At 44.7% G+C, this 17,203-nt stretch overlaps 2 protein-coding genes across 5 annotated transcripts; both read left to right on the top strand.

Annotated features, from left to right (window-relative positions):
- Window positions 1–53: 53 nt before the first annotated feature.
- On the top strand, window positions 54–12,495 carry LOC122158338 (inner centromere protein-like). Of its 4 annotated transcripts, XM_042814982.1 has the most exons (15): window positions 54–147; window positions 331–475; window positions 771–884; window positions 3,226–3,920; window positions 5,086–5,137; window positions 5,904–5,937; window positions 7,089–7,185; window positions 7,886–7,976; window positions 9,066–9,198; window positions 9,275–9,409; window positions 9,959–9,970; window positions 10,589–10,698; window positions 11,148–11,259; window positions 12,186–12,244; window positions 12,406–12,495. In XM_042814982.1, exons 2-14 carry the CDS (start codon window positions 339–341, stop codon window positions 12,228–12,230), a joined length of 1,767 nt encoding a protein of 588 aa, XP_042670916.1. In that variant the 5' UTR covers window positions 54–147; window positions 331–338; the 3' UTR covers window positions 12,231–12,244; window positions 12,406–12,495. The 4 variants fall into 4 exon arrangements, with proteins under 4 accessions (XP_042670916.1, XP_042670917.1, XP_042670918.1 ...); XM_042814983.1 differs by lacking the exon at window positions 9,959–9,970; XM_042814984.1 differs by lacking the exons at window positions 9,275–9,409; window positions 9,959–9,970.
- On the top strand, window positions 12,251–17,203 carry LOC122158339 (inner centromere protein-like). The gene is made up of 6 exons (XM_042814986.1): window positions 12,251–12,516; window positions 12,855–12,982; window positions 13,185–13,263; window positions 14,157–14,267; window positions 16,214–16,358; window positions 16,905–17,203. Exons 1-6 carry the CDS (start codon window positions 12,391–12,393, stop codon window positions 17,108–17,110), a joined length of 795 nt encoding a protein of 264 aa, XP_042670920.1. The 5' UTR covers window positions 12,251–12,390; the 3' UTR covers window positions 17,111–17,203.

Below are 17,203 nucleotides of genomic sequence, written 5' to 3'. Positions count from 1 at the left end.
AAGTGATGGACGCGGGAGGCAGCCAGTAGCGAGGAGGGCTCCGCTGGAGGAGCACCGTGATTGGTAGAAGCCGCGATATTTGGGACCAGGAGTGGAAGGGGGGAAAGAGCCGTGGTAGTGAGCCCTTCCTGGGTGAGAGGTGGTGAGGTGAGCCTTGGTGTCTTAGTAGCTGGTCCTACGGGCTTGGGAAGGCCACTAGGGAGGTCCTCTGGGTTTGCATCTGTCTTAGAACTGTGGCTGCGCTTATTTGTACCCTGCTGCGAGGCACGAAGTGGGCTTCGGTCATCCTTTGTATCCTGGAAGGTTTTCATTTTGTCTCCTGTGTTTCAGGCAAGGTCATGGCGGCAGCCGACGGTCCCACGCAGCTCCTGGAAGTGTGCGGGCAGAGACTGTCCCGATTCCTTTACGATGCTGAGCACAAGCACTTGGCCTGGCTGCGGGAGGTGGAGGAGCAGGGCTTGAGGATGCTGGATAGGTAGGGGTTGCCCTCCAGGGAGCCTCCCAGGATGCTCTCGAACACAGAGAGCACAAAGCTGTGTGTGCTCCTGCCCGCTGGTTGTGCAGCCCTGGTGTAAGCCTAGGGAAAGAGTGTTGTTCAGCTGAGTGATGGATTTAATGTGGCTGTGTTTTGCAGCTTCGTTTAGGCATTAGTGCCAGCTGGTGTTACACCTCAATTGCTTCTCCCCTGTTGCTCTTAATGGGTGAACATTGCTATGGCTGGGTGGCGGGCAGTTAGCAGTGGAAGGCAGCCTCTGCTTTCTGCATTTCAGCATTAACTTCAGAGCTGAACCTGGCCTGATGCCCAAAACGCCATCCCAGAGGAGACGGCCTAGGAAGAGGCAGTCTTCAGCTCTGAAAGATGAGAATGAGCCAACCAGGAGGAGGTGGGTGAGTCTGGCTCTGCTGCATGTGGCATTTAACAGTGAAATGGAATTTTAACTGTTTCTGCATATGCGTACCCAGAATAGCTGCTTGTTTTTTGATTTAGTAAAGATTAAATTTAAAATGGTGTGTCAAGGTCAGTCAACACTTTGATTCTTGTGAAAATTTAGTAGAGGATTAGTTGTCCCTTTGTGTTCTTTCTGTTCGTTTAAAAACAATAAATATCTTTTTCTACTTTCTTGTTTGCTTGAGTTTTCTTCTCATTTAATTTCATGTTTTTTTCAGCACAGCTTTCAACCTGAGGTTGCTCCCGTGTTCACTCATCTGAGAATGTAGCCTGCTAGAAGGAATGTGCAAAAGTGTCATGCCTATTGTGTTATTTAAGTTAGCAGATAGAAAGGACTGAGAGGGGTTTGGGATGAAACGTGTAAAAGTTCCAAGTGATTTGGTATATAACCATCCTTACTGGATTTGTTTTTCAAGATTAACCCTAAATAGATGGAACCTAAAACTGTGCATCTTATCTACTGCAAGTAGACTGCAGAAGAAATGTAGCTTGTATTGTGCTTTTTACCTCGTGCTCTTAACAGCTTTCTGTGTAGACAGTGCCACTGTTCTGTCACGCAGCCTGCCCCTTTGCTGCTGCCCAAGAGAGTTTCTGCAGCTTGAAGATGGAAGCAACAGTAGTGATGGCAAGCTGCCAAACTTCATTTTCTTATTTCCCTTTCCTGTACCAGTGAAGATATTCACTGGAAAGTAAGCCAAATCTCATTAAGTAGAAGAGGTAAGGAGGTGGATAAATGGAGGAATGCCTTTCTTCGTGACAACTGTTGTCTGCAAATTGGATGCAAAGAAGGGATTGTTTGGGGAGCGATTTGGTTTTGATGCTAATTAACTTCCTTGATTTACCTTCATGGTGGCCGACTGCATCTGCTTTCATCTTGTGGTTGGGACAAGGTGGTTAATAACTCTCTTTTCAGAGAAGCATATGCTGTGATCTGAGGGTAGGCGTGCTGATAATTGCTTTCATGTGCCCTAACCCAGTAACTGGATATACAGTAATAAACTGTGTGGTAAGGCCCTTAACTTTTGATAACCATGATGAAAAACACCACAGGAAAGTTAGAACTGAAAGACTGACATAAACTAGACATGGAGGATGGAGAGAACAGCAAGAATAGTAAGGAAGCGTGGGAAGTTCATGAATGTATGTGCTGAAGGAGGGCAGGAGGAGAAAATACTGCAAATCTAAACATGGAGAGTTCTGAAGCCATACTGTTAGTTTTCAGGTAGCAGCTGGATAGCAGCTTGATTGCTTCCATAAAGATGACAAATCTTGCATGTGTTTTTTCCTAATTTAAATTTAGCTTTGAGAAAAATCTGCTGATGTGGCAATGTCTGAAAGGTTGGATGATCATCTGTCAACAGGAAGTTCATGTCAGAGTTAAGCACATTAATCCTGCAGGCTCAGGCCATTGTTTCCATTGCTATGGTTCCCTCAGTACATATTTTAGAAACCACTTATTAGCATGCTGATGAATTTCCCAATTAATAGTCTTGTTTTTGTGAACTTTAGCAGGAAGTGATGTTTATTGCTAGAGGTCAGAATGAGAAATTAAGAGAACAAAACTGGAAGGAATGCAGAGGGAATCAATCTGAAGGCTAGTTGTGAGTGTTCTTCCACCAGGAACTGTAAAGCCTTGCTCATTTAACTAGTTTATGGTGCCTTGGGTTTTTGTAGCTCTGTTTTCTTGCTGTTAGCCACTTCTACCTTGGCTCTCAACTTTGTTTCATGTCTGAAACACTGAGGTTGTCTTCTGGTTTTGCCCACTTAATCTTCTTGACTTGTTGATCAAGTAAATGGCTTCATTATCTCTTGTTAAATTAGCTAATGCAAAGCATTTCAAAGCTGAATTTTCACTGTGGAACTTCCCCAAACCAAAAATCTAGAATTCCTTCCCGTGTGGGTGTCTGCGCTTCACTTGGGGCAGGGAGTGGGTTGTACCAGTATGATTTTACTGTCCCCTGACATCAGGTCCAGCTGGGGCTGTGGGTTAATATCCACAAAGAATTGCAAGCGTCCTGGTACCTCAGCTGCTGCTGGTTGTGTTTTTAGATGCAGCCTTTAGTTGCAAGTAAATTTAGTATGCCTGGCTAAATCTGCTAGAGCATTTGAGAGATTTCAAGGTTTTTTCTCCTGCATTTAGCCAATGGCAAAAGGTGTGTTGTAAGGGGAAGTGGATGTAGGGAGGAAGGCTGTAGGTTTGCTGCAAAGCTTGTCTTTGTTTTGAAATGGTTTAGGAGTGGGAGATTTCTGCATTGTTTCATTTGTTCTTATTTAAGGTTGTCCAGAAGGAGAAGCAGTGTTAAGCTAGCATCTTCCAGGCCAAGTTCCCAAAGACGCTGCAGCAAAGAGCATCCCCAGAATCCTAGCTGTCAGGTGAGGTCTGAGACCAACACTGAAATGGAGCTTCCAGCACTGCGTGAGAAATTGCCAGCAGAAGCACAAAGTTCCATGGTGGAAGTGGATTGCAATGACTGCCCTCAGGCTGAGTTACCTCCACAGCAAGACAGTGCTGATTGTGGTGATGCAGACTGTGAGGCTGTTCCAGCAGAGCAGGCGTCCCTGGAGGGTGCAATCAATGAACTGCATGAGGTGCCTGCTGTCAGTGCAGTCCCTCATGACCAGACAGCAGTAGAGGAGGAAGAGACCATTGAACGAAAAGCAAGTACGTCCACTCCCAAGGCTACTAGAAATAGACATCCTGCCATGCCCCAAGGAGATCTGTCTTCTCAGAGCCTAGAGAAGGTGCTTCTCCAGGACTCCAACAACAAAATGACCATAGTGACATCCAAAACACGACGCTCTGGACGCCGAAGCTGTGTGGGTGGCACCCACAAAAGCCATAGGACCTCCTTGGCTGAAAAATATTCTCTGGCCAGCAAAAGAGAGAGCATGATCCGGAGATCTATCAGCAGGGCCATTGCAAAGAAGGCAGCAGCACAAGAATCTTCCTCTGCCTCCAGCAGAGTGAGCTGTAAGTTTTCTGTTATTGAGTGCGTTCTTTTGGCTAAGTCAGCTTCTCAGCTCTGCTGTAAAGTTGCTCATCCATATTAACTGCAGTTCCTCCTAGTTTCCACAGCAGTAGGTTTTGTGGCTTCTATCCATTTAGGGTGCAATCCTCGAGTCCTCATCTGCTGTCAGGGTGAGCCTCAGGCTCTGTTCTACCGTGGAAGGAGTATAAGGTGGGGCACAGGTACTGGAAACTGAGTCACAGGAGTTGCAGATGACTTAAAAAAAAAAAAAAAAAAAAAAAAAAAAAAAAAAAAAAAAAAAAGGCAAATAAATGCAGAATAGAAGGGAAAATACATCCTCGTGGATCCATTCTAGGTATGTGTGTGGTTTGGTAGCTTATTGCCTTGAGGCTACTGCATTTCCTGCAGAGGGTCTTTTAGTATGAGTGTCTTTTGTGGATTCTTTTGAGAAACTGGAAGAAGATGAATGTGTCTGGTCTCTGAAATTGGCAGAGGAACTCAGATGCTTTCTGGGTGAAGATGAAGCTCATGGACAAAGAACTAAATAGCACAGTCATCTGAGGAAATAAGATTCAAAAGTCCAGCACCATGTTTTTCATATCCCTTGTTCTCGCTGCTCCTGACAAGGCTAGATGGCTTTCAGATTTGGGCTTTCTAAAAATCATTGTTTCTGAAACCAGATTGGCTTCTAATAAAGCACTAATGCCTTTGGTATTTAGTTTTGTCAGCTTTGAGTCACACTGTATCTAGGCATTTGTTAAAACACTTTCATCTAAGTGATGTTGGGAGGGGAAATAGAATCAGCCCAAATCGACCAAATCTCTGCATAAAATTGTGCAGGGAGGCAGAAACTGAAATCAATTGACTGGGAAATGATATCTCTGTGACACAGGCATGAGCATGTTTGTGCAGCTGGAGCAGTCTGCAGACAGAGGAGCTGCTGCTCCAGTTCTCTGCCTTCCCAGCCTACACCAGTTTGTCAGTGACACTCGAGGGAGGTGGTAGTGCTCATGTGGAAAGCTGAGATGAGCAATCAGCGTGTTCCCTGGGAGAAGTCTGCACAGAGACCTGAGCTCTACCACTCACCCACTGCCGCTGTTGGAAAGCCTCAGATTGAAATCCCCAAGATGGCTTTTGTTATGCTATTTTTTTTTCTTTCCCCTCTAGGTCAAAGCTCCTTAGAGGTTTTTGTGGAAGAAGATGTGACCAATAACTTGAGGTGAGGCTACCATTGTAGCAGGCAGGAAGAAACCACAAAAAAAAAAAAAAAAAAAAAAAAACACCTGCAAAGAATACAGAAGCTGTAGAGGTTGCTGCTGTATTGCAGGACTGTGGTTTTGTAATTGACTGTTCCATGTGATGTCATCACCTGGAGTTTGTTGATATTTCCAAGCTTCTGTTGTTCAGACACAGCCCCATCCTTTTCAGAAGCTTGTTCTTGCTAACAGTGAGGTTGATCACTGCATTAATGCAGGATCCAGCCCTATGCCTCAAGCTCTGAGAGCCTACTAGCGATGGCTCTGTCTGTTATCATGTGAATCATGTCCTGCAGCCATTGGCTTTAACCAGCTTCTGGATGCCAGGAGGTGCTGGAGGTTAGTCAGCTTGTCTGATTTGAAAGGTGAACAGGTAAGATGCTCTCTGGCTGAGGTGCGCAGAACTTTGTTACCTCCTGCATGGAAGTACTACAGGAAAAGGGAAGAACAAAGCTCACTGTATTATTCAGCAGTGTAATTAAACAGTCCATCAGAGGAATTTACAGTTCCATCTCTGCGTGGCCTGGCTCAAACAGGTTCCTGCCTTTATCTGGATGTACTTAACACTTGCCTGCCTTTTCCTTGGGTACCATATGCTAGCTTTATCGTATTTGCATTCCCTATAGTTCACCTTTCTGAATGCTGTCCTGGTAGAGGTGCACCAAGGACAAAGCAGTGTTTCTTTTACTTCAGAGAACTGAAATAATCAAGATGCTTTCTTTTTTGCAGAACTGGACTGGAACTGAACTCCCCAAGTGAAAAGGTGAGTTCTGATGGATGACCTGCTGATCTTCTGCAGAGCTGCTGGAAGCATTATGACTGGATGTGAGGAGTGCAGCCCAGGATTGATTATATCACATCTCTTCAAGCTTAGCAAAAGCATTGCTGAGTTGGATAGTACAGCCTTTCTAATGCTTGGGCAGCTTGTTATGCCTGTCGGCCACAGCTCCTGGTGGATGGAGGCCTTTTGTGCCTTGCTAAGGCCTCTTTAAGATGGAGCTTTCATAGGCTGTTGGACAGATTCCCAGGAGTCTGCAAGCTTTTGCCTGTCATCTGGGCATGGTGATTGACTGTGTATATTCTTAGCAAGTCTTTGTTGCCTGGCCGATTTGAATTACAGGATTCAGAAGGGCAGTTCAAGTTAATGTGCTTTATTTTACCAGAGAGGCTGTGTACACGACAAGCTCACGTAAGTCTTCAATGCTAGCAAGACAAAGAAACAGCCTATCCTTTGAACTGGCAAAAATATCTTGTGTGATTGTACTGTAAACCAGCTTATCTGAAAATTAGCCCAGCAGAGAAAGGGGCTGGCTCTGCCTCCAACCAGTTCACTGGTGCCATTGGGAAGCTGCAGAAGGATGAGTGGACAGCTGGTTCTACTGTGGGTGATGGTAGCTTAGCAGGTAGGGAAGGGCACATCCTGTGTGTGTGTGCAGGCAGCCTGTATGCTGCTTCAATGACTTGGTTATACTCCTGAGAATATACTACCAATGGTATTTAAAGTGTATCATTATACTGTAATCTTAGATACTTTAAAGGGATTTCTTTCATTCAAGAATAGAATATCTGTAGTTGGAACTTGTCTCCGAAGTGTATAGAAGCTGTCCTTTATCCCAGAGGCACTTTATTTGACCTAAAGTCAAATCAAAGTGTCCTACTGTTGATGAGGAAAACGCTGGGCAACAGTCATCTTACCAGCCTTGGTGGGAGTTTCACAAGCAGGGTCCTGTGTTACTGAATTGAATCAGCATGTATCTGTCTAGCACGACTCTGGTTGGGTGGAAGAATCCCTAGGCTAGCAGTAGGCTTGCAGTTGGGAGTGACTGGGTTGTTTTTCTTCTTTTTTCAGGATTGAAGGTTTGTTGCAGTCTTGTTCCTCAGGGCTAAGCTAATGTTTGTTTCCCTTTCCTTTAGGCTCCTGAAAACTTTTTCACTTCAAGCAAAAGTGAAAAAGATGTCAGCCCTCCTGCACAGCACTTGTCTCCTGAGCAGCAGACAGAGAATAATGAAGGTAATGTTGAGGTAGTCTTGTATTTCTTGTATGAGGCCTCAGAGGAACACAGACTAAGGATTCTACATGAGGTATACGGGAAATCTGGGATTTGTGCTGAAACAAAACTACACTTGACCAGTCAATATAGGTTTACCTGAAAAAACTGTTATCTCCTGAGGGGATGAGGCATGCAGTTAGATAAGCAAGGACATCTTGTAAATCCTTGCGAAGGTTTGTATCCAAGCCTTGAGACAAACATGGTTCAGTCAAACTTCAGTCTTCATAATGAATACGTGGGAACACTTGAGACAACACTCAGATTTGTTCTCTTCTATGCATAATACTCTGCTAAAGTACCTTGACAACCTTGTCATCTTTGGTCTTGCATTCGGTGAGGATTTAAACATCTTACATATTTACTGTGCCTCAAAGCAAGGACGTGGAGATATTTAGAGTGTCTTCTGTGGGATCTGTAGGATTTCACAGCAGCCATAGCTGGAATGGAATTAAGAGTACCTGCGGTCTTTCTGGTGAGACAGGTTGTGCCTAATCAGAAGGCTCTGTACAAGATGCATTCTTTGATACTTGTGTACAGTATTCAAGGTAGCCATCTTGGCTTCTGCGTTTGCAGTTTGGTTATGTGCCATGGGGCTTTCAACTGGAGTAAGAGCCCTGCAGAATGCCTTGAATGTGGTGTTGACTACAGGTTTCTTCACAGGAAGCTGTGTAAATCCCAAGAGTGAAGCCCAGAACAAGAACCAAGAACAAGCCCACTGTGCCAAGTCCCAAGAGAATCCTTCACGCCTATGGTATGAGACCTTTGCAAGAGAGGAATGAACCTATGGTCTGGGAGGAGTTAGGCTCGGCCTGTTTAAATAATTTAAAAAGCTTAGGGTGTTTCCCTTCCTGTCCCCTCCCCAGAGGAGTCTTGGAATATTGTGCTGTGGGAGCTCCGTGTGGTTTCTCTGGCCTTTTTTGCTCCCTGAGCCAGACCTGGATCCCAGATGGATTAATTCATGCACAAATCAGCAAAGATTACTAAAACAGCGCTGTTACCTCACAGCTTAAATGCAGCTCTGAGTGGTTCATGAAGGGGTGGTCTGGGAGTAGTTTCAGACAGCAACCCAAGCAGGTGACCTACCTATTTATTTTTATCTTGTGCAAGTGTCTGGAATGCCTGACTTATTTTCTCGCTGCTTATATTACTGATGTTTTATGTGAGATGTGAACTGCTTTTAGCTTTGTCCTTAGTCTGTCCTGTTAAGTTTTGCTGGGGTGGATTTGCTGTGGGTGATGGGTGGGAACGGAGAGTAGCAGTAACCTCTGTTCTCATGTGGGTGCTTAACTATGTTACCCATATGTGATGGGTCAGAATCTGCAGCTTTCCTTGGAACTGTTGCTGGTTTGGGCCCCAGCTGTGCGGTAAGGTGGTCCCCCTGTTTCCCACTGAAATTAGTGGGTGCACATTGGGGGATTTCTGACAAGGGTCATGTTTCTGTGAATATCCAAAGTGTCTATAAAGCAAATGAAACCCTGCCAGTGAGGTGGGTGGGAATGGCTAGTTGCTAACACGTGTGGATTGTGTCTGTCTTTTGTTGTTGATACCAGATATGATATACATTGCTTTCTGGGAATTATGTGAGTGAGGAATGAGAATGGGAGTGATGTTGTGTATCACTCCTCTGAAATTTGAGTGTTCCCTTACCAAGTTGTCAGGTGCCTTTCTTGTCCATAATTAATGACTAGATGGTGCTCCTGCTCCATAGTTTACTGACTCCTAGGAGGCCAAACTGGTGGTAGTGGTAGGGAGAGGGATCTGTGAAACAGTAAGTAAATGTTCCTGTTAATACTTGAGGAGCTTAATGCAGACTTCATGTCCCTCTTGCTAATGCCAACAGGACAAGAAGCTATAAGCAAGCAATGGGTGCTGTATGGAACCGCCAGCATCCAGGTGGTGCCCGCTCCCCTCTGGATGACAAGCACATGAATTCTGCAAACCTGACTCCACCTTCTGCTTCTCCAGCTAGCAAGGTGAGTCTTTGCCATGGCCTCTCATTGCCTTCCTTTCCCTAGCAGGTGGTAATTTCCTTCTATCTTTTCCTCTTAGGTGGTTAGACCATTGAAAAACTTCCTTCAGGCTGTGCAGAGAAACCAGCTACTTACAACCTCTGGGTCCACAGAACATGGAGGTGTCATAAAGAATTTCATCAAATGCAATACTCCCACCCGACCTAATCTTAAGGTGCATCAGAATTCCACTTCCCCTCACAGAGATGGAGGAGAGGATCAAGTCTGGGGGAGTGGCAGGATGACTGTTTAGAAAAGCACAAATATATTCCTGGTTCTGTTGGCTGCCATGGATCAGTGTAGGTCTTAACAGCAAATTGTCCTCATAATTCTACCTCAGCCTCCCCAGTGGAGGGAAACTATTTGGACAGTTGAAGCAAGGCAAGGCCACAAACACTGTTACTAGCCAGGGTTGTTTGTTTTGTGTTTAGTACCAGTCATCAGTCTGTCCTCAGATGCAGAGAAATCTCGCTGCTTTGCCTATAGTCAGCAGAGACACTTTATGTTCTAGAACTGTTCAATTGTGGTAAAATGGGAAGCGTCTCATTTTGCAATGGGAATCTGCCTTTGTGTCACATAATTGGCTGCTTCAGGGCTGAAAGACAGACTGTGGGGTCATGCAGTGGGTTTCCTAGCGTGTACTTGAAAGGAGCTGCAGCTAACAGGGGTGGTGCAGGCTTCTGGTATTTCTTACAAACATTCATTGTGTGTCTTTTCTCTACAGGGAGACTTTGTTGTAAGTAATGACACATTTAACTGTGGGGTTGGAGGACTATGGTGGTTGTGCTTCTTGTCTCACAACACTAACAGCTCTTTCTTCTTGCATTGGCATCCACACAATTCTTCTATCCAAAAATGTAAATTGATCATGGTGGTGGTGAGGTGGCAAGATCTCCTTTGCAGGTGTATTCTGCCAGAGCTGGGAACTGCTAAGAAACCTTTTGGCCTCTAAGCATGACTACTTGCACTCTGTCTCCCTCCTTCTTCCACTTGCTCACATAGGTAACACTGACCTGGGCACGAAATGTTTACTACAGGCAGTCACCTACAGCTGCAGAGTGCTGGGTAACTTCTCTTACCTGAAACGTATTCTGAACAGCTGAAAGACTTAAGTGTTTTCCTGCCATCCCCATGACTCTTCTGCTCTGAGAAGGTGGTGCGGTTCAATAAGTGCTGCTGCCAAATCTGCATTGTTTCTTATCTACTATTCACTTTCCATCCCTGTGTGTGGGCGAACATGATAGGGACTTCTTTGTTTAGCAGGCAGCTTAGCCTCTAGCTGCTACTGCACAAGCAGCCTGAGGGTAGAAACAGGACCCAGCAATTGGTATAGTCTGAACTCATCTCCCTTTAGGAGAAGGAGCGACAGAGACTGGAAAGCCTCAGGAAGAAACAGGAGGCTGAGGAACAAAGGAAGAAGAAAGTGGAGGAAGAAAAGAGACGGAGACAGGCAGAAATGAAGCAGTGAGTTGAGTCCCTTACATCCTGCTCCTTCCCTGGTTCAGTGCAGAGTTGCCTTGAAGTCTCTTTTTTTTTTTTTTCTTCTTCCTGCCAGGCAGGCAGTGTTGCTATACCATGCTTTGTGCATCCCACCCAGAAGGAACATTTAGTTGAGGATGATCCCTGGGCTCATATCTCAAGCAAGGCTGCTCATGGCTTGCTGCAGTAATAACTGCATCAGTGTAAAGCACCTGCTGATTTCTGGTGGCCTAAATCCACATGTGAGCTGAGGTTAAGCTCAGACAAAGCAGTTTGAGCAAAATAATTGTTTTCTCATGATCCGTGGCAGGCTGCTGCTGTGTTAGAAAATGAGCCACAACTTCAAGTTACTACTGTAGATCCTTGTTCCCTTGTCATCCTCTGTGTTAGAGCAAACAAAGCTAACAGGCCCCTCTTGCACACACATTACTCAGGAAGAGGGAAGAACGACTGAGGAAAGCACTGCAGGCTCGAGAGCGAGTGGAACAAATGGAAGAAGAGAAGAAAAAACGGATGGAACAGAAGATTTTACAGAGTGATGAAAAGGTTAGAAGCCTGACTAAGCTTTGAGCCATTCAGAATAATGAAATTATCACAGTGAGCTGTGAGATCAAGCGGGTGCAAACAGGCCACTGGAATGATGTGTGCAAGCACAGGGCTGCTGCTCACGGTGACTAATCAGGTGGTGGGAAAGTCTGCATCTAAAATAGGTTTTGAAATTCTCTGTCTAACAAGGAGAGGCTTTTGTTCTCCATACCTCTGCCACTCTACACGTTCCTGTTCTGACATGCAGTGTCTGTAGTGCTCTGTGTTCAAGGAATGTGGCCGCATCCCTTGACTGTCCTGTGAACAGACCCAGCAGTGAGACAGTGTCATCTAGTTGTTTGTACCGCATTACAGACAGTGAAACCACAGAGGTTGCAGAAGCATGGCAGGAAGGAAAAGCTACCAAGTGAGCAAGGAATGTGCGTGATTAGTAGATGTGGCAGCAACAACTGTGTGTGTTTCATTTTGTGTCTGTTTTTAAGGCTTTGTCTCCTCCCTTTTTTTAAGGACAGATAGAAAAGAAGTATGCCAGCATCAGCCATTGATGACAATATGTGAACTGCTTTTGTACAACAGTACAGGTTCTTCAGAAATGAGGGAGGCTGTGTTAAGCTAACCTGGATGGAGCTCCAGGAAAATATATGGTTGCTCACTTTAAAGAGTGGGCTAGACTGACTTTTGGAAAAGCTCAGCCCTAGAAAAAGAAGGAATAATGCACTGACTGGGACAGCTCTGGCAAAAGCACAGTATCTGGGGCTCAGGTTTCAGGTCCTCAATTCATACTGCAGTACTGCAGCTCAGCTGCAGCGTACAGCATTTTGAGATAAAACATAAGATGCTAGATGTCCTTGTTCTGCAGAGAATCACATACAGGATGAAAGCTTGTATTTTGTATATCTGTAACAGCTTCTGTGCTCTTCTTTCAGCACTCCAGGTGGTGGGTTTCTCATCACATGACCTGTAGTAAGTGATGGACTTGCACAAGGTTGGTGCTAAATACAGTACACGTGTGCCTGGTGCTGGGTTCTCAGTCTTATTAGAATAAGACTGAATGCCAGTCTTCATACTTAAGAAGCTCTCCCTATCCTCCCTACCCTCCATTTGGTAAATGAGGGGTGGTGGAGCAGATGCATGGGGCTTTTTCAGGTGCGTCTCTCACAGGTGCGGGAAGAAAAGGTGTCTGAGGAACGGAGCAAGAAAAAGCTTTCAAAGAAACCTTGGGAAAGTGATGTGCGGAAGCAGAAGATACTGAAGTTGGTAAGAACAGCTCTAGATCCCTCCTGCACATAGAAAAGGAAAGGAATCCATGCACTGATCTGCCTGGTTGCACAGGGAGCAGTTACTGCCAGGAGCCATGGGGATTTGGGGAAATCGAAGTATCTGCTGCAAGGTTTCTGTCTAGACAGTTAATGCTGGATTTGAGCACCTGGGAACCTGTGGAGACAGAAAGGAAATACTGCCCAACTGGTAGTGGGTAGGCTGTGAAAGATAAGAAAAGGATTTAATGAGCATGATTTGTCTCAAAGCACCCATTTCATATCCACACCATCTTTTCCAACTTGAATTGGAGGGCTACAGATCTGTTTGTTCTTCAGGAGGAATGTGAACTTGAGCAGCAAGAACTGCTGCAGAAGAGGAGAGAAGTTGAAGTGGAAGAAAAAGGAAGAGTTTTGGAACTGAAAAATCTTGTAAAGCAGCAACAGGTGGAACAAACGAAGGAGAGGTATTAGCCTGTTTCTATTCTGGAGAGGGGGCCTTAGCAACAAGCAATAAATATAAACAGTATTTCTGCAATTGGGAATCTGATGTGAGTGTCAGGTGATTCCAAAGGTTTGGGGTGCTAAAGCAAGAGCCTGTAAGAAAGCTAGGAGGGAAGGGTGGAAACATGCTTTTCTGTGTAACTAAACTATAATTTTGTTTCCCAGGGATCTCAAGCAGTGGGGGAAAGAGAAGGCCCCCTATTCACAGATGGAGTCCATGGTGTTTACTGATAAAAACACAACGGTGAGGCATTACAGTGGCTTGTGACAAATTCTGTTGTAAAGTAGTAAGGCATAGAACATGCAGACATCTTTTTTTTTTTTTTTAAAGTGGGACTTGCTTTCCAAGTCCTTTGTTACTTCTTTGTGTTTCAAGGTTAGCTATTAGTCAAAGCTGCAAAATATCATAGTAATATTTTATTTCCACTTTAAATAATCCCTCACTCGTCTGCCTTCTGCACTAATTTAAAACATAATCAAACTCCCAAATGGTACCACTCTTGAGGATAAATTCTTTCTTCTTTTTTGTTCTGACTGTGCTTAGTTTAGAAGCTGTTAGCCACGGGGCTCCTATTTTTGCTATATAAATTTAATGAAAGTTTGAATTCCAGCATATAACCAGCAACTGGGCTGTTTACTGGTTACTATACTGGGGCATGGTGAAGCTTCTCCAGGTAAGAAAGAAGCTGAATCTAATTTAGAGTGGCTACAGCTCTTCCTCTTGTGTTAGCTTCTCCCCTGTTAACGAGAGTGGCAGATGAAACACCTGGATCAAGTGGTGTGGGTTGAAAAGGAGCTGAAGTACTGCAATGCTTTCCTCTTTGTTAGAAGGAAGGAAGCCCAGAACATCTGCATCAGCTGTTTGGACAGTAGAAGAGAGGCAAGCGACCAGAATCCACTGCAGTGACCTCTAATAACTAGCTGAAAGTGATAAGAGTGCGGGCTCTAGAGACTTCACTGATGTGAATCTGAGCCAAGACAGCTGTCACTTTATCTGTGTGATTCTTAATTTCTTCCCCCTCACCCTGCTGAAGACAAAGGAATAGAGAATTTCTTCAGAAAATAAATTCCAGATATAGCCTGCTTGTTTTGCTTGGGTGAACATTAATGAATAGCTTAATTCTTACATCTTGACAGAAGGGACATGGTCTGCAGGAGCCCCAGCAGCAGCTGGCTGAAGAGAAGAAAATCGAGCAACCGGAATCTTTTACTGCTGCCTCCAGCACGTGGCTGAGCAAAACTGTGAAGGTGAGCTTCAGTTCCAGTGGAGCCCTTGAAATGGATCTGTGGTATCTGATTTGCTCTTATGTTTTGTTGTTAACCTGCTGACTTATTACTTGGCTGTGATGAAGAAGGTGACCAGGAGATGAAATCCTCAAAATAGACTGTTGAGGTTTAACTGAAGTTGTGTAGAGTGAGGATGGAGGAGTTTTTCTTATCTGGTACTTAGCTGGGAGTTCAGCACAGGAGAAGATGAACGAAAAGCGATTGTTTTCTCCTTGAAAAGATGCTGGAAATGACCACAGGATGGCAGCACACCATGAGGTGTCAGTTCAGCTTGCAGAGCCTTCAGCTACACGGTAGCAGCACTGATTCAGGCTTGCCTGTGAAGTCTATTTAGCTACTTAAATCTCCAGATGCTTGTTTGAACTTGAACTGTTTACTCCTGAAGTCTGGAGGGGTGGAGAAAAAGCTGCTAAAAGACTCAGTCAGCCCTGAGTGTCCCTTCTGACTGGTTTCCTGTGGCTGACTTTATTATGTATGTCAGTTGTAGAGAGTGAAAATCGGATCTACTGTCAAACATGTGTATGGGTTTGAGCTATAGAACAAAACAAACCAGAAGAGGCTTACAAGTCACAGAATACAGTGACTGGTTTTGTACTTATACAGAGTAAATAAGCACATCTGTATTTCCTTGTTCCTGTACTTGGATTAAACGTGAAGAACACTGCAAAAAAAAATAGTGGAGGTTAAGGGTCCTCTGGAGGTAGCTGGTCCAACACCTCTGTTCAAGCAGGATCACGTAAAGCAACTTACATTGGACTGTTTTCAGACAGGTTTTCCTTATCTCTAAGAAAGTTGTCTTCTCTGGACAACCACAGCAAAAAAAGCATTTCCTGGTGTTCAGCCAACTGCCTGAAATTCAGTTTAGGCTGCTCCCATTGCCTTTTGTACTATTGCTGGGCACTAAAAAAGAGTACGTGATTCCACCTTCTTTGCACCACACCTCTGTGATCCTAACATAACTACAGCCCTGCAACTGTAGCACTGTTTTATCACTGTTTTATCAAGTTTATTCCTCCTACTGTGCTTTCCACTGTACAGACACTTCTGAGGGGTATGCCAGTAGTCTGTGCAGTATCTCCATAATGATGCCTTTCCTGGCTTGTCCTCTGGTCAGTACTTATAGGCATTTCTGCTCTATATGCAACTGCCAGGTCTTCTAGACATTCCCTGTTCTTCACTGCAAAGGCAGCATGTTCCTCCAGGCTTTGTCTTGTGTTATTCTGACCTGCAGCTTCAAAGAGAAATGGAGCCCTAGTTCCATGCTCACCAGATGCTGGCAGGCAGTTCTCCACAACTAGAAAGCTGCAGGTTGAACAAGCAGCTGTTTGAGTTCTGCAGTTTGCAGTTCCTGCTGTGGTATACAGTTCTGGGCTTGGCTTTCATCAAGTCATGGTTTCAAAACAGATCTGGGAGGAAAAAAAAAAAAAAAAAAGCCAGAAGGATTTGAGCACTTCTGGAAATTTCAACCCAAATAACCTGTCAAAAAAGAATATTACAAGTGTTTCAGTTCTTGTGGAGGTGAAAATTTTCCCATACACAATTGAGTAACCTTTCTGCTCTCCTGTTTCTTGAACTAGGAATGAAAGTAAATGTGTATATGAAGAATCTGCTCTAGAAAGTCTGCTGTCAGTTCTTATTTCTGGCTACCAACATGGGGCACTGTAAACCTCCCTCTTAACTCATGGCTTTGTGTTAGTGTGAGGGTTCCTACCATAGATACATTAACACCGTATTGCTGTGGGATCTAATCTGGGATCTGAGTACAGCCTGTTTGTCTTGCTAATGCCAGAGCTTTGAGATGCCTGCAAGGGGTCAGACTGGGTAAGCCTGCTCTGGTAAAGCAAACTCTTCTGTCAGGCTGCAAGGTATGTTTGCTGCTCTCATAAATGTTGTCTCTGTGGTTTCAGAAACCTATCTCCACATCCTGCTTAGCACCTTCAAAGGGCACAAAAGAATCCAGGTCCCCCAATAACTATGGGATGGATCTGAACAGTGATGACTCCACAGATGATGAGAATGAACCTCGGAAGCCTGTCCCTGCCTGGGCTGATGGTAGGTGCCATGTTTGATTAGTCTTTTAATTCCTTCCCCGGGAAGCAGGAGCTCTCCAGATCTGTTCAGCGTGATCTCAGCTTCCTTAAAGTACAGTTCAGGAGTGTGAGACTTCAGCACTGTTGGCAGCTGCTTGGTGAGAGGGGCTGGATCTGCTTTCTTGCAAGTGCTGTTGTGTCAAAGCTAAACCAGAGTTCTGTGCGTGTTTGGATTCAAGGGTGTGAGAGAATGGTGTGGGCTCATCAGTTTGAGGCAGTCCTTCCCCCTGTGGTAAACCAAGGTGTGGCAAGTTTGGGGTATTTCTAGTGTGGTGACAAGTGACATAAAACAAATGTTGTTGGCAACCCAGAGATGGATGTGGTGCTTAAAGCTTTACAGTGACCAGGAAGACTGTTTATCACATTCACTGTGCAGGTTGCAGTGTTTGTTTAGGGGGTGTGGATGAAGAAGAGTAACTGTTCTTGTGGGCTCTAAGGGAAAGGACACCTTAAGCAGAGCACTGACAACTTATTTGAGTCTGTTTCTCTGATATGGTTGTTTTCATAGGGTCTCAGCTTAATCAAGCCATTCTGCACCAGTATTATCATCCAGTGAATGTTGACCAACTCTTTGGGTTGATAGCAAGCCCTAAGCTGGAAGATATTTTTGGCAAGAGCAAGCCTCGGTATTTCAAACGCACGAGCTCAGCAGTTTGGCATTCCCCACCTGGGCCCAAATCAACTTGTGGCATAGCTTGCAACTTCAAAAACTGAGGAAACAAATGGCTTTTGGATAGTGTGACGTATTGGTTTTATTTTCTTAGCATGCAGATTGCTTACCATTTTAAACCTTTTTGTACAAAAATA

The sequence above is a fragment of the Centrocercus urophasianus genome, unplaced genomic scaffold (assembly GCF_019232065.1).
Source record: "Centrocercus urophasianus isolate 14NV4802_14NV808 unplaced genomic scaffold, USGS_Curo_1.0 seq_14, whole genome shotgun sequence".
NCBI classification, from domain to species: domain Eukaryota; kingdom Metazoa; phylum Chordata; class Aves; order Galliformes; family Phasianidae; genus Centrocercus; species Centrocercus urophasianus.
This window is presented reverse-complemented; position numbering and strand designations above follow the sequence as displayed.